The sequence below is a fragment of the Clarias gariepinus genome, chromosome 9 (genome assembly GCF_024256425.1).
Source record: "Clarias gariepinus isolate MV-2021 ecotype Netherlands chromosome 9, CGAR_prim_01v2, whole genome shotgun sequence".
Taxonomy (NCBI): Eukaryota; Metazoa; Chordata; class Actinopteri; order Siluriformes; family Clariidae; genus Clarias; species Clarias gariepinus.
In genome coordinates this window covers 25,301,075-25,325,074 of record NC_071108.1, presented here as the reverse complement: position 1 = coordinate 25,325,074, position 24,000 = coordinate 25,301,075, and the positions used below count along the sequence as shown (strand labels likewise).

Sequence of the window (24,000 nt, the reverse complement as noted above, 5' to 3'; positions counted from 1 at the left end):
CGCAAAAAGAGATGGACAGTTAAGTCTGATAGATTGCATTTTTATCGCTGTATGTTTGCATTTTTTTTATTCGACAAGATGTAACAGTGCCTTTCTGTCATTTTCACCAGGGTGTCATGGCATCATGTAAGCTGAGGCGTTACGTTCATGCGAGTTTCCTCCGGCATGGCTGCGACATGAGCCGGAAAAAAAGACTGTATCATTCTTGAAAAGTCAATAGCCTGAAAAATGATCAAACTAACGAAGAAGAGCCGAGCTCCGCCATTCCTCCTTGTTCGGCGTTTCTCCCCCTCCACTCTTTCCCCAGTTGGTTTGGCTCTCGTGCGCTCTTTTGGCGCTGCCTGAGCGAGGTCACGGTTTGCGCGCGCTTTCCTCGCTTCCACACGAGTTTCAGCTGTGCACATGTGGAGAAGAATACGCACAAAGCTCCTAATAGCCGTAGTGTATGTTATATATTAGAAATCTCAAAAAAATATAAGCGTTTTTTTTTTTAAACCATTGTACATGGTTGGATTTTTTATTTTTATTTTTTACCCCGAAGTAACGGTGGGATGCTCTGCGCTTGTGGCTGGATAAAACGTTACTTCTGTCTTTAGGGGCGTCTTAATTAGGGGTGCTATTTTTAACTTCATTTCTCACGCCACTGTTCGAGGCTGTGATTAAGACTGCACAAGAGAGGGTGAGAATTAAGAATACACCAGACGTCGTTTATTTATTTTCTGGCTTGTTTCTTAGGGCGAGAAGCATGAAGGTGCTTTCCTTACACGTGTGTAGTGTGTATTTCATCTTCATGTGGAGTATAAGGAGCACGTCGGTGCTCGACGTGTCTGGGACGCATCAGGGAATCCCTCCTGCGGTGTAAGTTACAACTTTGCTTTCTTTCTTTCTCTCTCTTAAATGATTTTACAAGTTTGTTAGCACGAACAGCCACACGCACAGAGATCAGCTAAGTGAACTCTAAACATATTTTTAAACACATGTTCAATAGCATTTACATATTATAAGAGAAGTTCACAGTAATGATAATGGGAGGAGTTTCAATCACACAAAAATGATTTTCGATCTGGAAAAAATCATGAGTGAACAGAGAAGTCACAGCCTCTTCCAGGATCATTGGGTTCAATGTGGGAGAATTCATACTCAATGGGATGCCAGTCCTCAGCAGGGCACCATGACACACACACACACACACACACACACACACACACACCCACACACACACACACACACCCCTAAGGGCTACACTAAATAAGTGTAACATGGAGTCTATCATGGTAAACACATACATTGATCTTAGGATGAAACTGGTCACTCTGAGATCTGAGGTATTTCATGATTAAGTGCAACTACTGTATATTTCCTTTTTGTCCCCAAATCCTACACAAATATGAGCTTACACCTACAGTATTTGCCTTTCAGCATGGTAATTATCCTGCCATTGCTTCTCTTTATCCTACATTGTAGTGTGAAGCTCTGGGCTTCAGCATTTGGAGGAGAGATGAAGTCTATAGCAGCTAAGTATTCTGGATCACAGCTCCTCCAGAAGGTACACACACACACACACACACACACACACACACACACACACACACACACACACACACACACACACAGACTTACATGAACTTATTCAGATAAATACATATCAATACAACTGAGAGAACCTGACCACTAAAAGGAATGGGTAATCAAATCAAATAAATAATTTACTTTGTTTTTGCTGTCTGCACAGTGGGTATCTAAAGGAAAATAATGAAAAGGAAACAAAATTAAATGCAAATTGAAAAGCTAAACTGTGACCCTGCAATTCTCTTTGATTGATGGAGCTACTTACCATTACAACTCACCCAGTCCTTACATCATGGATAAAAAATGCAGCTCTCAATGGTCACACTTCTGCAGATTTTTCTTTTAGCAAACATATGAAATTCAAATGAGGGCCAATGGGTTAATTGTGCAGAGAAAAGGAAGTGGAGCTTTTTCCCCCCTCGGGAAGTACATATTTACTCATCAAAGCAACCAAAAAATGCATACTTTTTTCCAACTCTATCTTTTAATTCTTACACTGCCACTCAAAATGTTTTGAATGCCCTCTATTAAAATCGGGTAAACTATCACTGCTTAATATTAGAAGGAAGACAAACATAGGTTTATACTAACACCTGATTAACCACTGATTAAGCAACTGCAGCACTTTTGCGAGGCAACGGAAAAACGTCCAGTTTAATTCTTGATGGTGCCACAGCCATCTTTGGGAGGGAGTGCAAGAGATCCTTGGAGACTTGCCACATTTTTTCTAAGTTGTCAATCACAGTGACACTAACCAATCATGCATGCAGAACAGGGAGGAAAGTGCTTTCCACTGAAGGTTTTTACAATGCTTAGAGACACAGCATGAGCAGCAGTTCTAAAAGATGCATTTTAATGGTTTGCAGTTTATGGTTTTATGTGTCGTGGATGAATCACATGTTAGCCCAGACTCCTACCTATAGCTACTGGGAGCTGTTTTATGAAAAAAAGCTAAAAAAAAGGTCAACTTGATTGAAATATTTAAAGGAGCACAAATCAGACCGGAGGCAAGAATCAACCCGGAACCTGGAGGTGCAAGTGTACAGTACTAACCACCATGCCACGCACACAGACACACAGACACACACGCACACACACACACACACACACACACACACACACACACACACACACACACAGAGCTTTAAATACACGCAAAAGTCCGACTCTGAAAAGTGAAAACTCTGCTTCGCTGCACTTAGCAAACTTGTGACTCAGTGAAATGGAAGAAAATAGTGAGTTGTTGTAAGCAAGGCATTACACAAGAGCATGTGATGGGCACTTATGAATGATGTGAATGACTCTTACTTGCGCTCTGTGCTTTTTGAGTCCTTTACTGTTCTCAGGTTATTGGTATGTAGTAGTAGTGTGAGTGACAGCAAACCATTACTTTCCTGCTGGATACTTGGATACTGCTGTATTTCTGTTAGCATGCATGTACATACATTTGTGTGGGTTTTTGTAGTAGGATTGAAATAAGAACAATATTGGATTATCTTTGTAATGGTTAAAAAGAAATGAAGAAACATTAACTAGCAAGAATAAAGAAAGGTGTGCATGTGGTGTAAGTGATAAAAATAGAAATGAATTGTGATAAATGGGATAATAGCAGGGATAGATTGTAATCAACGGGATAACAGCAGAACTGAATTGTGATGAATGGGATTAAACTCTGAACTGAATAGATACAAAATGGATAAAAGGAAGACTGAGCAGGTGTAAATAAATGAATTATAAAGGTCATTAGAAAATATAAGGCTCCTGCAGTAATTTGCGAAAAGGACTTGTAGGAAGAAGAAAGAAGAAAGAAACTTCTTTTTTTTCATTCACTTGTTAAAAGATTTTGCATAAGATTAGGTTCAAAATACAGATTAGGTAGAAAATGTACTTCTCAGGTGCCATAGGTACTTCTTAAGTTCCATGAGAGACTCCAGCCCCTTGCAACTCTACACAGGATGGGCAGTATAGACATTGGATGGATGGATATACTTCTATCATCTTTTATGCTACATGTGTTTTTTGTAAGTGAACAAAACTCCCATCTTTAAAGACTTTGCAATGTTGGCAAGATTTCTATTTTACTAAGTTTTGACAAAGTAACTTGTGGATCTGTTTTGACTTTTCATGTTCAGACAGATGAATTGTACACTATATTTAATTAAGTATTGTCATATTTTGATCTTTATGTTTTACTGTACATAACTATGTAATTATTAGCAGGATTGAAAAAATTTTTTACATAAAAGTTACATAAAAAGACATAAGAGTTTATTTGTATGTTAATGACAGAGTGTTCAGTGAAAGAAGCTGCGTTCTCCAGATAGTCCGTAGAATCTGTACCAACATTCACATTACCAGCCTAAATTGACACAAATCCAATTTTTTAAACCCTAACATGACACAAATCTAATTTTTTAGGGCTGTCTGAATAAACATATCTAATTCTTTTTTCTATTGTACGTGGTCCTGGATCGGAGCTGATACGTTGGCAAATGACCTAAATTAAAATGGGCAGGTCGGAATTCATGGGACTTTTTGCCTCTGAGAATGCGTAGGGTACTGACGTCATTAGTCAGCACTGTGCTTGTGAGGAAGCTACATTCTTCCTTGTTCTGGACCTCAGTAAATACAGGTGACTAATAAAGACAGCTAATCATCTTTATGAGCAAAAACCATGATGAGCAAAAAGCATATATTTCCTAAAATTACATCTATGCTGATGTACTGTTTAAAATGACTGAGTGGTTGCACAAAGATGTACTCATGTGTGCCGTCTTAGAATACAGGCACGTCCACATTAGAGTCAGGTAAACTCTTATCTAGTGAGATTGGAGTCAAATTGTGATGTTATAACATGCACATCTGATCAGACCGAAAAAAAACAAAACAAATTGAACAATCTTGTTACGTGAGCCTGTAACAGCAGTGTTCTCAGCATACTTGCTTACCGAGTAAAACATATAATATGGTATGGTCTGAACTCTGAACCATGGCTATCGGGAAAAAAAAGAACAAAAACCTTTGTTTCTGTCTATTGTGAATACAGAGTGACATGTACTGTCAACTGTGAATAATGTGTTTGCAAACAATGCTGAACATTATTTTTTAAACTGGATTACTTGCTGTTTCTAATGATGTGTGCTTTATTCTGAGTTATAAATTGCGCTTGAGTTATAAAACCAAGAAGACTAAGAGCAGAAATCTCAGTGAATTGCATTCATCAAGTATTAGTCATTCATATTAGTTCATGCCAAATCTGTGTTTATAACCAATTTACACTGTTGAAAACCAGCTTTTTTAGGCAAAACAATGTCTCAGATTATGTTAGCTTTGATTTTTTATTGATGGTTTGATTGCACATTCATACCTAAAGCAACACTCTGTGTGTATAATCTCTCTCTGTCATTGCACGTGTTTGCCTTCCCTCTGTAAATGCAAAATTCTACATCAGCAAGCTGAAATTGCTGCCCTCATGCTTTCCTCTTATGCCTCGTTCTTTCCCCTTCTTGAATACCTCATTTCTGGTTCAAAGTGCACAGGTGCAGATTCACGCTTGTGGATGGTTGCTACCTTTTGCCCTGAGCTTATTTTTTCATAGTAAAAAGAGGATGAATTTGATTAAGATTTTTGATGTCTTACTTTGTCTTACTATGTAGGAAAATCTACTTAAAATACATGTTGTAACATTGCACATTTAATAAATAACCTTTTTTATAAGTACATCACATATTTCAAACACCATTTTAACTAAAGTAAACATACTGTAGTGCTATTTGGTTATGTGTATAAGGAACACTGTATGTAAATGTTTCTTTACACAGAGTGTGTGCTGCCATATTTACTCTGTACTTAATTGCACAACAGCGGAGATCACTGAGTGCATCAACAGAATAATTAAATATATTATAAAGGAAGCACTATGCATGGTTGAGTATGAATTTATCACTAGAGCTTAAACAGTGTTTGAATAAAACCACAGTCACTAGCAGTCAGAAAGCTGTCCAACAGTGAAGTAGATATTAGCATATTTAAGTGTCTTTGAATTAACCATTAGTTGAACCTTCCAGACTTTGCATTTTACATTGCCTGCAAATGCACTGCTGGAATCTCTCTGCAGCTCTGCTACACAATACAGTATGAAGCAGTCTGTGGATCTGTTTTGTCTTTTTATGTTTCAGGTCTGATTACATTGTTCTATGTTGAGGTTGTGAGTCCAGTCGCTTTTGGTATAATGATAGAGACTCTTCTGATGTGTAGTTTTATTGTTCTCCATCTACTGTGGGAGTATACTCGGTTTAGACAGATGAATTGTACACCATATTTAATTCAGTAGTGTTAGATTTTAATCTTGAGGTTTTACTGTACATAACATTTATTTTTATTTTTATAAGAAGGATTAAAAAAAAACCCCATCAGATGTTAAATGGAGTATTAGACATTAAAAGGGATGATCTTTAAAATATTTATGTAAAAGTCAGATTTTATTAGTATGTTAATGGCTGAGCAAATTTAAGCTTTCATAAACTCGTCAAGTTAGTGGGACACATTCTGATCACATTTATTGGTCTTGCTAAATTTATATATACAATATATATATATATATAATCTATATATATATATATATATATATATATACACTCATAAGTGTGTTTTTAAAAATGTACAATGCCATCTGTTTACTTTTAGGATAATTTTTTTGTTACCGTGAAGTAAGCGGAATGAAGGTGTGAGAGTGCGTTTATAAGGTAAACTGCTGCGTAGATTTCCCATTTATTGCTTTATGACACATTTGATTGCTTAATAGTAAAAGTAGGTTGCCTGACAGTACCAGAAAATGTACTAATATTCCTATCAGTCTACAAAATGGTATCAGTGTATCTTAAATACACTTAAATACCTTAGATATTTCAGTTATTTCCCTTGATGTTTTCCTCGGACTTTACTTCTTACGCCATTATTTTGCCCTGTCTTATCCTGACCTTCCTGTGCACTTGTCACAATTCTATCTTGTTCTGCGCCACCTGAAATTTGACCACCACTGTATCGGAAAACTCTCCTATTCCAAGGTTAAATGCGATCAGAGCAGATGGGCATTGGGAAGGATTGGCAAAGTGGATTCGGTGTGTGTGTGTGTGTGTGTGCGTGTGCATGCACATGTGAATTGAAACAGAAGACAGCCTGATCAATATACTGTACTTTGATTTTCAGCTTGTTATCTATGTACTCGGAAATTATGCAGTTCCGCAATCAGACGTTTAATGGCATTGTAGAGCTTCCTAAATGAAATGCTTTTGTGTAAAGTTATTTTAAAACTCAAAAAACAAACACAAAAATTTAACTCTTAAATGCATTTCATTTGCTATTTTTAGATGCTTTGGGTGCAGGCCTTTCTTAACATGGTCCAGACCAGGATAATTGTTATCTTATCTTATTTTCGAGCTTGAAAGGCGTAAATGCTTGTTGATGATTATGAACATTTCTCTTTCACTTATAAATTCCGTTCTTGGTGCATGTCACCAGTCCCAGTATAACAAGCTCCTTTTTTATGCATTTATGTTTGTCTTTGCTTCTGTTGGCCCAGTTGAGTTTGGGCCAAACCTACAGAAAAAGTTATAAATAATGAAGTGGGTGTGACCTGTAGAGCATTTGCTTGGTGTTCATTTGTAATCTGCTCTTGTAGTTCTCCACAAGTGGTTGAGAGTTTTAGAAGCAGACGAAGCTAAATAATGAACTAGAAAAAAATCCCACTTACTAATAACAAAGTGAAATAACTAACTCACCCAAATTAAATGAACAGAAATGCAGCACTCTTTTATTATTCCCATATTTGAAAGAGAAAATGTGGCCGATAAACCATAGCACTGACAGGTGAAGTGAATAACATTGATTATCTTGTTTCAATGGCACCTATAGCATATATCAGGCAGCAAGAAAACTTTTATGCTCCTGCAGTTCATGTATTGAGTGATACAACTTCGAAAATGGCCAAATTGTGACGGGGTCAAAGCAGCTCTAAAACTACAGCTTTTGTGGGCTGTTCCTGGTCTAGGGTGACCTTGATTAAACAAAAAAGTGGTCCAGGGAAGGAAAACCAGTAAACTGGTAAAAGGGTCATAAGTGGCCCAGACTCATTGTCGCACATGGGAAGCGAAGGCTGGTCCATTTAGTCTGATCGAGTAAAAGAGCTACTTTAGTTCAAATTTCAGAAAATGTGAATCTTTGTTCTGATAAAAAGGTGTTGCCACAAACAGGGCATTCTAGTTTGTTTTGTATGGTGCTGCGTTGCCACAGACCCGTAAGGGTGCCCATGCCCATAGGACATGCATAGCCTTCTTTGCAATGGTAAATGGGGTCACTGTTGTAGTACTACTAGTACTAGCTAAAAAGACATAATTATAAACAGAATCCATGTTACATTAGTATTTTACAAATACTAATGTAATCGTTTGATCATTTGTTAGCATGAATGCAAGATTTGCATTTTGTAATTAACATTACATTAAATTACGTCTAACCTGCGGTTAGTCTAAAGGCTGCTGTCGTCATCATAATCAGTGGATCCCTTTTTGCTACGGTTGGTATGACTGGGTGCTGGGGTTCACCCACACCGATAGTGCCAGCTGTTGTCCGCAGGCTGTCAAACACGGAGCATCCCTTTGCTTTTAAAGGGGTCATACGGGCCTACATGCATTTTTTCAAGCTGTTTGGACCGAAATGTTTGTTAGGAGAGTGTGTACACTCTACAATGATAAAGAGCTGCCCAGTGGTTTTCTTTTCATTTATTAAAATAACATGCCTCTTCTGAAATCAGGCCAATCTCAAATGCCTGTCAATGTGACGCCACACCACATGAGGCCGCTCCTACTATAGTTGATTGACACCGGTGTTTTAGCAAAGACCCGCCCCGAGTGAGAAGAAGCTGTCACCCATTGTTTTTCGCCGCTGGAGCAAAATGTCGCCTAAGCGAGTGTGTTGTACAGTTGTTGGGTGTAATAGCGAACACAGCAGTCGTCATTCACTACCGACATCGGAGCCGCTGAGGACGCAGTGGCTGAATTTTGTTTTTAAAGCTAACGTCCCCACCAATCTACCTAAATGCGTTCATGTTTGCGCTAATAATTTTTCACCAGACTGCTTTATAAACGAGGGTCAATATAAAGCAGGTTTCGCTAGGAAGCAGCTCCTAAAAAATGGATGTGTACTAATGCTTCGTGTTTCTGCTTCATCTTCACCAGGCTCAGTGAGTGTAATTTCTTTTTCTATGAATCTTTGCAGATCGCCTTTTCTAATAATCACGATAAATGCGAAGTGTAAGTTAACTTACACTCTCATAGAACATGGTTATGTAGTCTTCTCTATGTACAGCCGTCTCTATATAATCCCTAATCGCCCGTTTATAATAAACAATGCATTAAGGTTATTGTCTAGTTGCAAACTGTGTACGTAGTCGGAAAACTATATTATGCTTACCTTTGTAACGTTAGATAGTTTATAACCATGTCTGTCAAAGATTAAAAAGTCAGCTTAAATTATAAAAAGTTAAAGTTAGCTTCTCCGCTTTTGTTGTTGTTGCTCACGGCAGCGTAACAGACCGTTAATTCATGCCCATGCAGTGATGAGAAAGACAAATCGAGTCGATGCATGTCCATTCTTTTAATTTCTGCGTTGTCAGGCGATATTACAAACTTCCGGGTGGGTTCCGTACTTAAATCAAACCAAAAACTACTTAAGAAAACAGGCTCGGGCTCTATATTCCAGCGTTTTCCAGTTGGGACTGATTACCCACAAAGCATTGCCCGCACTGCGTTGTGGGCAATGCTTTGTGGGTAATGCAGTCCAAAGCATTGCCCGTACTGGACTACACTCCCGTGGCTATACCCCGCGTGTGTTGTGAAGACACGCCCCACAGAACTGGGGGGCGGGCTCAGCATAGATCATAAGCATTTAAAGGAGCATGTACTGAAACAGGTTGCTGAGAACAGAGCTAGTTTTTACCAGGTAAAAGTAGTGTTTTTTTTACACAATCATTAAGAATTTTCAATTAAAGTATAGTACAAACTTTTCATTAGGACCCTAAAGAATCATATTAACATTTAATGAAAAATGGAATGTGTGGGACCTTTAAGTTTATTCCGTGTACCCTCAAATGTTTTATTAGATTTGACGTGTTTCCCTCTTTACACGCAACTGCTTGAAAACATTTGCTGCACATCGTGGTGTCGAAATCCTTTCTTGTGAAATATGGCCACACTTTCGACCGTTTAGTTTTAGGCATTTTGACAAAAGTTTCATTTAACAAGCTAAGACAGCGGTGGACCACCTGCTGCCGTCAGAGCGAGTGTATCGTTAGTTGCTCCATTCACGCGCATCTCGGATAATTTCTCATTTCCTGATAATTCGTACTTTTAATTTTTTTATTTAATCTAATAAACTATTAACCTACAAAAGTATATGAATCCAGAGAACAAATATTTCAATCGACAGTTCAGGCATTTACGTGGCACTGAAATGACCACCGAAGTTCGTGTTCTGTTTCGGTCCGGTACATACCGGTTATATAGGTACCGGTGCTGTATTGGCACCGGTTTTTGGTACCCAACCCTAGTGTGATCCTTTCAGCAATGTTCCACTGGGAAAACTTGGGTCCGGCCATTCATGTGGATGTTACTTTGACAGGTACCACCTACCATAACATTGTTGCAGGCTAAGTACAGTGACACCTTGGATTACAAGTATAATTTGTTCCAAAAGTGGGCTCTTATTCCAAAACACTCGTAAACCAAATTTAATTTTTCCCATAAGAAATAATTGAAACTCTAATTATTTGTTCCACAGCCCCCCAAAAAATAAATACATAAAAATAATGAATACAAAATATAAAGTAAAAATTAAAAAACAAATTAACCTGCACTTTACCTTTAAAAAAAAGTATGCGTAGACAGATGTTGATTATACCAATGAGAGACGCGCATTAAGACCCAACAGTGGAAGACGATTATCCATAATTCTGCAGCACAAGTAAACCAAGATTTGCTCGTTTTTCAAATAAAAATTTATTAAAAATCTTTTCTCCATCTTGCGGAACACTTGCAAACCACGTTACTCACAATCTGAGGTTTTACTGTACGCCCTTTCATGAAAATGGTATTATCTGATAGCAGTAGCCTCTTTCAGCTTGATTATGTGCCCTGCAACACTAAAAAATTATTTAAGGATGGTTCGACATGGCCCTAATATTCTCCTGATCAATCCAATCAAGCAACTATGGGATGTACTGATAGATGGATCTGCTACTGCTGCTACTGATAGCTTGGTGCCTCATATCACACTATACCTTCACAGTCTAGTGGAGTCCATGGCTGGTTTTGGCGGCAACATGGGGACCTACTCAATACAGTTAAACCTTGGATTGCGTGCATAATTCGTTTCGGGAGTGTGCTTGTATATCAAAATACTTAAAAGTCAATTTCCCCATAAGAGATAATAGAAACTCAGATGATTAGTTACACAGCCCAAAAATATTTGTATAAAAATAATGAATACAAAATATAAAGTAAAAATAAAACAAATTAACCTGCACTTTATCTTTGAAAAGAATTGTTACTGGTGTTAGACTAGAGCAGAAGCAGGACAGAAGCAGGGCTACTGTGTAGGACAACTTTTACACACCCACAATACCAGAATCAGTCCTCGAACAGAGGAAGAAGGCCATTGTTGCAGTACAGTTACTAAAGAACAGTAGCTACACTTGGACACACAAAAAAACAGACTCTATGCACGTAAGACCCGTGGTCAAAATGTTATAGTAAACAGTATACGCGCACACAAATGTTGAATATATAAGTAACAAAGCGCATGCGTACTACAGTACTCGTATATCAAGACCTTGATCATTTAACAAGAGACAGTTTATATCTACATGAAAGTGGTATATACGGTAAAGGCATTCTGGTTTTCTGTCCAATTACAAAGCAGGAGGCAGAAACAATGATTTAGACAATGAGTAGAGCTAATGATGGTAGGAAGCATGAACAAGGTACACTGAAGTGGTTTGGACCTGGTAATGGAAGACATTTGGACTCATCAGACCAAAGGACAGCTTTCCACTGATCTAAATGCTCATTCCTTTTGTTAAGTTAAGTTATGGTTTCTTTGCCGCAATTCGACCATGAAGGCCTGAGTCATGCAGTCCCTGCTGAACAGTGGATGTTGAAATATGTCTACTAACTCAGACTGTCCATTCTGCTGTGAACGCAACATATTGAGGAAAGTGTCAATAAATTTATAAACTTTTGTACTTAAGATGGAATGATTACTGACTCTATATTGCTACAGGTTAATTTAAACAATTGTGACAAAAATAGTAATACATCAAATATTTTATGCAAATATGCATAAAATTTGTAAGTACGCATGTAACAATACAGTACAAAAGAGTAGAAAATGTTTATGTTTACTTTCTTTTTACTTACTTTACTTTTACTCTTCAGTTTGTGTCCACTGTTCAGTCTTTGCATTTCTGGAGCTTACTCTGTTTTTACATGGAAGTGAAGCCTAGGGCTCATTGGCCACAGCGCAAGTATTGGTTAGTGCAAGAATCTTGGCTGCTATACATTGCTGGACTGTCAATATTTTATAATGGCAGCATTCGGTCACATAACTCCAAAGACTATATAGAGAAATAAGTTAACCCTTTTCTATTCTTAACCATTCCCAAAAGGCTTTTTTTTTTGTTCATTGTATTGTTAAAAGTCATGGTCAACTTGAATACCTTTCCTTACTCATAAGAAATCAAACCAACTGCAGGATTATCTCTTAAGATTAACATTCTTTCATCTCCTCCCATTAGATAAGTCTTTAACAAAAAGTCTAGAATATCACTTACTAAGAAAGATTGTATAATGTCACTTGATCTAGAATAAAGTTGTTACAAGGTGATACGAGGGAAAGAAAATGGATATAGGTGGCAGATGTAAGTTTAAGTAAATTTTTAGCTCATGTTGAACTTGCTTGGCTTTTCTGCGTGCACACACATGTATGCGCATATACGCGCACACGCGCACACACATGCACACTCTTTAACGCGTTACTGTAATCTATGGACTTTTCCTGACAACGCAGTAAAGAAGTTTTGAAAAAACAGGGAATGAAAAGGGTTTAATAGGGAGAAAAGAAAAAAAGGGGAGGATTGGTGACGCAGAGAAAAGAGATCTATTAATATTAATTATCGCCAGACGGCCCAACCTGGCAGACTCACCCCTTCGCGCACCTGCAGAATGGGGGAGCGCCTATACAAGGAGCCGATGGAATAAGCAAAGAGCCACAACAGGTTGTGGCACACGCCCATTACAGGCGCACTCAGTGACAAAAGTTTTTAAAGTAACTTGAAAGTAATGTAATTAATAATCTGATTACTTTTTATGTAGTAATCAGTAATGTAATCAAATTACAATTTTAAAGTAGTAATTATTAATTTGTAGTAAATTACTTTTTTTGAGTAAGGTACCTAGTGCATTGGCATGCATTGGCATCTTTCAGTGGCTCCACCATATAAAGGATGAAAATGCATGGAGCAATAGGTACTGTACCAGAGGTGGGACAAAGTCATTGTTTATCAAGTCACAAGTAAGTCTCAATTCATTGCCCTCAAGCCCCAAGTCAAAGGCCAACAATCTCAAGTCAAGTCCAAAGTCCTACGGTTTGACTTTCGAGTCTTTTCAAGTCTTTTTAGCAGAAAAATAAAAGGTATACAAATTATGTATGGTTGTAAGATCTGTATTTATTAAACAAACTTTTTTTTTATTTTTATAAAAGAACATTGCTCAGATACATAAAAATACAAATGTAAGTAAATGCTAGTAGCAATGTAAAATGGTAGCACATATTCTCAATGAAGTAGGCTACTTCATACAAACAGTAACGTTGTTTTCTTCACAGAACATTGAAGAACTTTGCTCTCTACCTTGTGTGATACACTCACGTAGGCTACCTCATACAAACAATCCGGCTTTCAAAATCCCGCTCAGTATGAACCTGCAGGGGTTTGCAGATTATAGTGTTTGAAAGGTGACATTGAGGAAATGTACAGTCTCATTAATATAAACATGCAGCTTGTAAATTACTTAGCTGATAAGGTAGTCTTGACATTCATTCAAAACTTACCTCAAGTGTCGAACAAAGTTGGAAGTTGTGGCATCTCCGTCTGTAATCTTTGATACTGCAATTCATTTTTTGTTGACCACCTCGTAATTTTTATAGCCAAACGAAACTACCTTCGTTATCATTTCGCGAACTGGCGCGTTCACGTTCAGGGTTCTGACCCTAGTCAGAAGTACTAACTTGTAGTTAACTTAACTTAACTTGTACAACAATGAGAGAGTATGGTCCATTTCCTAGATCCTCCAAAAGGTCTTCAAGTACTACTGGTCCTATCACTGAATTAATTAGTGCTTGAGTGACAAGCAACATGGGCAGCCAGCTTCAACTCTGCCTCTTTCACAGGTGCATTATTTCTTAGAAAGGAACTGCCTGTGTGAAATAATGTTCTGGCATTTGAGAAAGGAGCCTCACTGTGGTGAGCTCTTCCTTCACATTTGCAATATTTGCAGAACGCTTTTCTATCATCATTTGGAACTTTCCATACTTTCCCCATTTAACTGACATTTGCTGCTTGTTCATCCACAGACAACCGAACCGACGCTTCTGACTACAACGCTCTCATGGAGTGACGTGATGATGGTGCTTAATTTGTGATGTCAAAAGCACATGTGGCGAGCGCGCCTACTCGCGTCTCGTGAGCAGCAGCGTTTGTTGCCAAGTATTCATTCCGGGGGATCAACACCCACTAATAAAAGGTTCCCTTTTATCTTTGTCCACAAGTATTTTATTTTATAATTTTTTTTGCGGCCGCGGTACATTATAAATGTAGCCCAAAAAACCGCAACCCGCAACTCGGTATTTTTCCCGCAACTCCTTTTCTAAAATAGCCCAATTGTGCGGTAAAACCGCTACCCTGCCAACCATGTATCACGTTGTTGTCACATTGGACGCTGTTGAATCAAAAGAATCTATGGTACTTTGATTGGATTTCGTGCCGAATGCGCGCATGCTCTCTGTCACACACACGCGCACAGACACATAAACAGAGATAGAGCGGTCCGTGTCAACATACTTTTTATATTTGGGCTTTTTATGGGAAGTAGCAAGTCTTTACAAGTCAATACGCGCAAGTCCAAGTGAAAGTCAGAGTTATTTATGTTAAAGTCCAAGTCGAGTTGCAAGTCTTTTTATATTTTGTCAAGTCGAGTCTAAAGTCATCAAATTCATGACTCGAGTCTGACTCGAGTCCAAGTCACATGACTCGAGTCCACAACTCCGCTAGGTACTAAGTAGATGATGGTAGAGAATGCACCATAGCTACCTGTGTCCCAAGTGGACCTTCCTGTGATTCAAGTGAAAACTCAGGTACCGTACAGTACCTTCACCGTAAAGCTTAATTGCATATTTGTTTGGGTTGGTTGTGATCTCGGGACAGCTCTAAGAAATTGCAGAAAAATATGTGAGGAAAAAATTTAGCCATTTTAGTTGTTTAGCCATTAGTTATGTTTTAAATAAACATATATAAGGCTCAGGATTGTGCAGTATAGTGTGAATTGTTCTTTTTTTCAGCACAAAAATAGCCAATATGATATAGGCAATTTTTACCAACTACCTGAAAATTACTAAGCAGAAAATTGAGAAATTGGTCCTAAGGCAAAGAAATAGCACAGATACATATTATCATGTATTTTTATTGTTGTTTTTGGTTGTTTTTTATGACCTCCCCAAAAAAATCTCGTTTTGAGATTTCTACATTTCATTTTCATATTCTGGTAGCGGTAATACCCTTTATGATAGTAATGATATCCTTTGTTTCATCCGAAAACCCAAATACACGGTTTGAAGTCTGTAGCCACCCCGTTGAAACACACCAGCAAGGTTTCCATATAAGCACATCTATTTTTTTATCAGTAGTCTCTACTTCAATAGCAGTGCTAAAGTTGGTGCAGCATCATCAGGCAAATTTAGAAGAGCAAGTAGCCAAGAGAAGAGTAGGCATGTAGGCATGTACTGTAATCAACAATGAAAGCCAGAATGACAGGCAGAATGAGGAGGATCAGGGGGTAGTTGAATCTGTTAGCATAGATTCATAATAAAAACTTACAGAAAGGGAAGAGTGATGTAGCCTATTGTAATATGTTTTATGAATGGCAGTGCACACACAGACACACACACACACACACATATATATATATATATATATATATATATATAGTGCATCTCAAAAATTATATACACTGTATATAATTTATATAGTTATGAGGATGAAGGGCGACAGCGTAATGTCCATTTGTAAGTGTTGAATAAATATGAACCACTTCAAAAAGATCGAATAGTTATTAAATTCAAGTTTACATGTTGTCAATTAAGGACATCAGGTTGTCAGTTTGTAGCATTGGGTACACATCAAACTGAAACACTGTGTTAATCACTGAGCTTCTCCAGTCTCTGTGTAACTCCTCAACTACCCCATGTCAAACACAGCTTTAGGTTAATCATGAACAACGTTTTTTATTTTCAGGCAAATGATATGGGTTCATCACATACCTGGTGTCTCAATGTGGTGCTTTATGAGGTTAGAGGCAAAAACACATACTTTCCTTTTGAAATTTGGCAAAGTGTGCTCTCAGCTCCAACCATCATAAAGCAGAATCAAGCTGGAGCTGGTCCTTCTCTGGATGCCTCAGAATCCTCGCAGGGTTGGCCTTTGTCTACTGAAGCTGCCGCAATCTCAGATACCTCAGGAGAAAGATAAAGAACAGATGTGACATGATTTGGAAAGGGCACACCTTTGTCTTTCTTGTGCTCGAAATCAAAGTGGTCGCTTAAATATGGCCAGGGTATTGCTTCATATGAATTTGTTGGCATTTCGCTTTTGGCCCGATCTGCATCACTAGCTTCTGATTTGTTTGTCTTTATCATTCTTGTGAATTTGGTGCATTCGATCTCCACGTCTATAAATCAATTAGTGCACTGGTTTCTGGGATGAATTTTTTTCCCTTCACCGTTGCAAATATTTAAAATTATTTTTCATTTTTATTTATTTATTTTTTTACTCAGTAGCTAATATGATTTAAAATGTAGCCAAGTACAATACTTAAAACAAAACATAGTAAACTGTACATAAACTGTACTTAAGTAAAAGTAAAATTACAGATTTAAAAAACTATTTAGTAGAAGTACACAAAAAATCTACTCAGTTACAGTCATGCAAGTTACTACCTCTGAAATTGGGCTACTGTTAGTCGAAAAAGGAAAGGAGGAAGGTGTGTTTGTAGGCAGAGAGCTTAGGAGCAGGGTTCAAGTTGTTTTACCATGATGTGGATAGGAAAAGAAATGGTGGTGGACTATGCAAAGAGGATTGAAATGGCCATAGTAAATACTTTCTTCCAAAAGACGCAGGAACATAGGGTGACCTACAAGAGCGGAGGCAGAAGCACTCTGGTGGATTACATTTTCTGTCGACATTGTAATCTGAAAGAGATCAGTGACTGCAAAGCTTTGGTGAGAATGTTGTGTAGTTTAGGAAGGAGTTAAGACTCTGGGTGGTCAGGAGGTGCTTCAGGGAGATGCAGCGTAAGGTGAAGTTAGAGGTGGCAAAAGCCAAACAAAGAGCATATGAGGACATGTGGAGAGATGGATCTGTACAGGTTGGCGAGGCAAAGACATAGAGATGGAAAGGATGTGTAGCGGGTTGGAGCGATTAAAGATAGGGATCGAAATTTACTGACAGGTGCCAGGAGGGTAATGGCAAGATGGGAAGGAGTACTTTGAATAGTTGGAAAATTAATGAGGAAAATAAAAGAGAACGAAGAATATAAGAAGCTATTGTGTATGAAATGTGTTGAGAATAGAGGATGAGAAAGAGGATGAAGAGTGGAAAGGCAGTTGGTTCAGATGACATACCTGTGGAGGTATGGACATGCTTAGGAAAGGTAGCAGTAGAGTTTCTGACTAGTCTGTATAACAAGATCTTGGAGAGTGGAAGTTAGGTTGGGGCAGAGGTGAGAATTTGTGAGCAGCAATATGGTTTCAAGCCTAGAAAGAGTACAACAGATGCAGTATTTGTTTAAAGGATGCTGATGAAGAAGTACAGAAAAGGTATTAGGGAGTTGCATTACATCTTTGTAAATTTAGAAAAATCTTATGTCAGAGTGCTGAGAAAAGAGTTGTGGGATTATATGAGGTTGTCTGGAGTGGCAATATGTAAGAGTGCTGCAGGACATGTACAGTATGAGAGCTGTAAGACAGTGTTGAATGTGCTGTAGGTGTGACTGAAAAGTTCAAGTTGGAGGTAGGTCTGCAACAAGGATAAGCTTTGAGCCCTTTCTAGTTTGCTATGGTGATGGACAGGGTGACAAATGAGGTTGGACTGCAGTCTCCATGGACTATGATGTTTGCAGATGACATTGTTCTTTGTAGCGAGAGCAAGGGACAGGTGAAGGAACCTCTAGAGAGTTGGACTGATCTGGAAAGCAGAGGAATAAAGGTAAGGAGTAGCAAGACAGAATACATGTGTGTGTATAAAACATAGATGTTTGGGGATATAGTCAGAGAGGCCAGATTGAGGTGGTTTGGACATGTTCTGAGGAGAGATTATGAGCATATTGGTAGAAGGATGCTAAGGTTAGAACTGCCAGGCAGGAGGTCTAGAGAGAGACCAAAGAGTAGTGATGGATTCATTGAGAGAGGACGTGAAGTTAGTTTGTGTGAGAGAAGAGAATGCAGAGAATAGGGCTAGTTGGAGGCAGATGATTCACTGTGGTGACCTCTAAAAGGGAACAACCGAAAGACAAAGAAGAAGACTGAGAAACCAACTTTAAAGGTGATCATTCTGATCACTGCTCCATAAGGCGTGTAACATTTTTCTTCAAAGCCATGTTATGAGGCACAAAAATGTCCTTTTTGTGCCTCATATCTTGCTTCCTGTGTTTTTATTTAGACTCTCTTTTTTATGTTTTGGAACAATATCTTCCTTTTTGGATTTTTCACATGTCTAACATAGCTTGGCTTTTGGACTTTGAACTTGCCTTCGGGTTTGTTCTCTCTCATTTGATTACCCCAGTTTATGACCTTGCTTGGCTTTGCGGACATTGATATTTGCTTTGGGTTTGGATTTATACTCTTTCAGTTGATTATCATGGTAACTGAGTTCACCTGGCTTCATGGATTCTACTCCATGCCCTAGTATAAGTTTGAACTAAAACTGTTCATGATTGCGTCTGCTTTAACAGAGATCAGGTAGGTTAACTCTCTCACTTGGATTTTCTTGTTCTCAGCTATTTCTTTAAGAATGAACCGAGTATTTATATTCCTGGATTGTTCAATTTGCCCCACATCTAATCAGAGGTTTTCAGTTTACCACAGCTAACTTCTCCACTTACTTTGCTTTTAGTTTCCAGAGACTCTAAGTCTTTGATCTGCTCATTGCTACATTGTCTCAGTTTGTAAGAGCTTTCTCATTCTTTTGTGTACAATTATTTTCATTATTTTCTGCCTGTTGCTGGGTGTTTAAATAAACCTTGAAACTTTTCTCGAGTTCCTGAGTCTACTATTGGATTCACCCAAGCCATCTGGTAATTCATGACCTTGAAAATTAGAGCTTGCAGTCTCTTTCAGTTACTTCACTAGAGCAACCAGAAGATCTCAATCACTGTGAAATTACACTAACAAAATGGAGCTCTACTGTGTTTTTAACAAGATTGATTATGATATATAATACTTGGCTAAAGTAAGATTTAGATAATGACAGTAGGGTAGAAAGACAGTGTAAATTATCCTGTTCTGTTTCTTTGTCCTTGTGTCATTTCTTCTTTTGTTGGTGACAGTTTAACCAGGTGGGTTCGCCAGGCAGTCTTCAGTGGCAGCTCGCTGGCAAATCGATTCCATTGTGCTCTGGTCACAGACCATTACCTCCGCTCCTCTCACTCGCCTTCAGGGAGGATTCTCATTCTCTGTCATTTGCACATCTTTGAGTGCCAGCCTGAAACCCTCTATATAGAAGTGGGGAAAAATCGGAATTACAGGTGGATTTAACTAAAAATGCATTTCTGTTGAGAGAATTACCTTATTGAGACTTTTTATTCTTTTTGTTTTAGATTTTCTTATTTATGAATCATGCAACTCTGTGTTAATGTTGCTGTTAAAGGAAATTAAACAGTTTTTTTTATGTTGTACACTGTCACTGTATCAATCTGCAGTTTTGAGGGTATTTCTTTTGGGCTGGAATTACTGGCATCACTGCATTTTGTAATGCAATTTAGTGCAATATAAAAATGTTTTCTGAATACCACTTAGAGTAAGGAGGAAAATGGCTATGTGTGGGAGAGAGTATCTCTGAAATGAGAGGGTGTTTACTGGTTATGCTGCAGACAGCTTTATGATGCACAGCTCTGTCAGACAGAAAAAAAAAAATCTGACACAGAGCTGATGTGCTCAGACATGACAGGCGATTTAGAGCATCACCAGGCCTCTCATCAGGTGTGGATGTGAAGCGTTTTCTACAGTGTTAGTGCATAGTTTTCTCTCTGCTTTATTAGTACTTGTAAATTGAGGATACATGCCAATAAAAGGTAAAAAAAAAACATTTTCAGGCACATTGCTGTCACTGGTCTAATGAAATATTTTTAAGGAGCAGAATGATGGTGCATTATTGTTGTGGTACAGTTCCAGGGTACCTAATCATGAAATTAGGCATGTAACAGTATTTTTAACTGCATCTTTCAGTAAAGAATGTTCAGTTTGGTGTGTGCTACAGTATGATACAGAGAATGCAATCTAGCTTGTAATAGTTATTTAGATTCTTCTTTTTGTCCCCATCTAACTTTGTCTACCAACATCATACACCATGACCTCCTGCCCTCCTGTCCTCCCTCACCACATCAATAAACCTCCTCTTGGGGAGTCCCTCCCATCTTAAACCAGTCGGTCATACCTCTGGCACACCTCACCACTGTAAAGCTGACCTTCTATATACTGTATATTGCACCACCTTCACCTGCACACACACACTTCTCTACCATTTGTGACTTCCTCATGCAATATCACAGTTAATCTCTGGGCACCCTGTCATATGCTTTCTCTAGATGTATAAACACACAATGCAATTCTTTTTGACCTTCTCTATACGTCTTCATGGCATCTGTGGTGCTCTTTATTCGGTTAATTAGAATGAATGTTTTAACATTTTTTTTTATTGATAATGTTGATTTGAGATTACATATGTTCACATACACCAATCACCCACAACAATAACATGAATTACATATCTTATGTAATTTATTATAAGGTATATCCCAGAAAAATGGGGTAATGGATACCAAGGCTCATTTATGTCTGTGGGGAGCAAATGAAAGCCAATCTGGTTAGATCCCAAAGATAGTCAATGCCGGTTACAATAGAAAGATACCAGAACACCTAGGGCATCCCGGCCTGCCGCCACGAAATTAGGAGGCAAAGAGTTTGAGGTTGTTGATCCAGCCTTTTAACTCCCCAGTTCTCAATCTGATCCACAGAGGCCCCAATCCACAGCACTTAAAGGATGGGTATACTGGGTATGATGTTTTGCACTTTAAAATTATGGCTGATTGGTGTATATGAATATTTAAATTTGTAATTAAAATATGAATGAATGATATTTAAAAGCTTAAATAAATGAAGAAAATGCCAGTGTACAGTCGTGCCCAAAAGTTTTGAGAATTACATAAATATTGGAAATTGGAAAGGTTGCTGCTTAAGTTTTTATAATAGCAATTTGCATATACTTCAAAATGTTATGAAGAGTGATCAGATGAATTGCATAGTCCTTCTTTGCCATAAAAATTAACTTAATCCCAAAAAAACCTTTCCACTGCATTTCATTGCTGTCATTAAAGGACCTGCTGAGATCATTTCAGTAATCGTCTTGTTAACTCAGGTGAGAATATTGACGAGCACAAGGGTGGAGATCATTATGTCAGGCTGATCAGGTTAGAATGGCAGACTTGACATGTTAAAAGGAGGGTGATTCTTGAAATCATTGTTCTTCCATTGTTAACCATGGTGACCTGCAAAGAAACGCGTGCAGCCATCATTGCGTTGCATAAAAATGGCTTCACAGGCAAGGATATTGTGGCTACTAAGATTGCACCTAAATCAACTATTTATAGGATCATCAAGAACGTCAAGGAAAGAGGTTCAATTCTTGTTAAAAAGGCTTTAGGGCGTCCAAGAAAGTCCAGCAAGCGCCAGGATCGTCTCCTAAAGAGGATTCAACTGCGGAATCGGAGTGCCACCAGTGCAGAGCTTGCTCAGGAATGGCAGCAGGCAGGTGTGAGCGCATCTGCACGCACAGTAAGGCGAAGACTTTTGGAAGATGGCCTGGTGTCAAGAAGGGCAGCAAAGAAGCCACTTCTCTCCAAAAAAATAAAACATGAGGGACAGATTGATCTTCTGCAGAAAGTATGGTGAATGGAGTGCTGAGGACTGGGGCAAAGTCATATTCTCCGATGAAGCCTCTTTCTGATTGTTTGGGGCATCTGGAAAAAGGCTTGTCCGGAGAAGAAAAGGTGAGCGCTACCATCAGTCCTGTGTCATGCCAACAATGAAGCATCCAGACACCATTCATGTGTGGGGTTGCTTCTCATCCAAGGGAGTGGGCTCACTCTCAATTTTGCCCAAAAACACAGCCCTCAATAAAGAATCATACCAAAACACCCCCCAACAGCAACTTTTTCCAACAATCCAACAACCGTTTGGTAAAGAACAATGCATTTTCCATGGAGCACCGTGCCATAAGGCAAAAGTGATAACTAAGTGGCTCCGGGATCAAAATGTTGAAATTTTGGGTCCATGGCCTGGAAACTCCCCAGATCTTAATCCCATTGAGAACTTGTGGTCAATCCTCAAGAGGCGGATGGACAACGTATGAAGTGCTTGCAATTATATTTCAGTACATCACAGAAACAACTGAAACAAAGATCTAAAAGCAGCTTTAGCAGCAAACTTTGTGAAAACTAATATTTGTGTCATTCTCAACGACTGTAGGTACCTGGTGGCCTATGATGGACTCCTGACCTATTTAAGCTGTATTCAGTGCATCCAGATTATGTTTCAGATCCACCATGACCTGAATCAGGATAAAAAGTTTATTGAAGATAAAAGAATGAGCATAAGACAATGTCTCTCATCATGGGGGGGACTGTTATTATTGTGGAGATTACATAATGTTTCTTTTTATGCTCACTGAATCTAAATAATGTAACAGGTTGAGTGTTTTAGCCACTTGGGTAGAACTGAGCTGTTAACCTTTTAAAAAAACATTTTTTAAGCTCTATAGCTGCTCACTGATATTGTGTAGGTGGTAAACGATCCAGTAGTTGGCTTTTTGTGCTTCAAAGCTTCGCATGCATTAGTGACTTCAGCCAGGAGCTGCATATTACTGTGAGGAAATTGGAAATTTTACAGAAGTTTCATCATATGTGTATTATTTGGATTTGAATTGTTTCTCTCTCTCTCTCTTTCTCTCTCTCTCTCTCTCTCTCTCTCTGTATGTGAGAGTGTTTATGTGTGTGTGTATTTCCTGTTTTGTAGCAGAGTGGCAGACTGAGAGTGGTTTCTTTGTCTGTCTGTTAGATTATCTATATGTTAAAAAGCTATCAAAAGTACTCTCTCTCTCTCTCTCTCTCTCTCTCTCTCTCTCTCTCTCTCTCTCTCACCTGTGATGATGAGTCCCTCCCTGCTGCATGGTTCAAGCTCCATTATTCCAGCCATGGCTGGTTATTAGATTTAACTTTGGGAAATTGAATAGCTGTCAGGATTGTTCCAGAATGGAGAAAGATAAGCAGAAATGAGTGCAGAAGAGTGAAAAGAGGGAGAAAATACTGATAAAAACATGAGAGGGAAAGAGGTAGAGAAATGGAAGGAAGAAATGCAGAAATAAGAAAAAGCAAGGCTGAAGAAGATGAGAAAGGAAATGATTGGAGTGCTCTCTCTCTCTCTCTCTCTCTCTCTCTCACACACACACACACACACACACTCCTATGAAGGATGTATTTTAAATATGTTAATTGCAGCAACCATGAATTCCAAATGCTGCTGCTTCTTTATGTCTGTTATTGATTGTTTCTTAGTCAAATGAGTAAATTGCAGTGTAATTTGTAGTGTAAACTGTATAAAGAAGAACGAGATAAAATATTGCCTAACTCCCTAACACATAATTTACATCATTACTTAATGTTACCTTTTTGCAGTATTATGTGGAAAGAATATTTGTTTTTAAATCTTGTTTGAAATGTCCAGAAATTAGATGAAATTTTATCTTGGTTAAATGAGATGTTTGTCAAATCGAACCAT

At 38.3% G+C, this 24,000-nt stretch overlaps 1 protein-coding gene across 1 annotated transcript in view; it reads left to right on the top strand.

Moving 5' to 3' along the window:
* The first annotated feature begins 727 nt into the window (after nucleotides 1-727).
* cacna2d3a (calcium channel, voltage-dependent, alpha 2/delta subunit 3a) overlaps nucleotides 728-24,000 on the top strand; it is a 293,959-nt gene continuing 270,686 nt past the window's right edge. Inside the window, exons 1-2 of the mRNA XM_053503660.1 lie at nucleotides 728-858; nucleotides 1,465-1,546. Of these exons, the coding sequence (XP_053359635.1) occupies nucleotides 746-858; nucleotides 1,465-1,546 (195 nt within the window). The 5' untranslated portion in view covers nucleotides 728-745. The remainder of the gene's footprint in view (nucleotides 859-1,464; nucleotides 1,547-24,000) is intronic.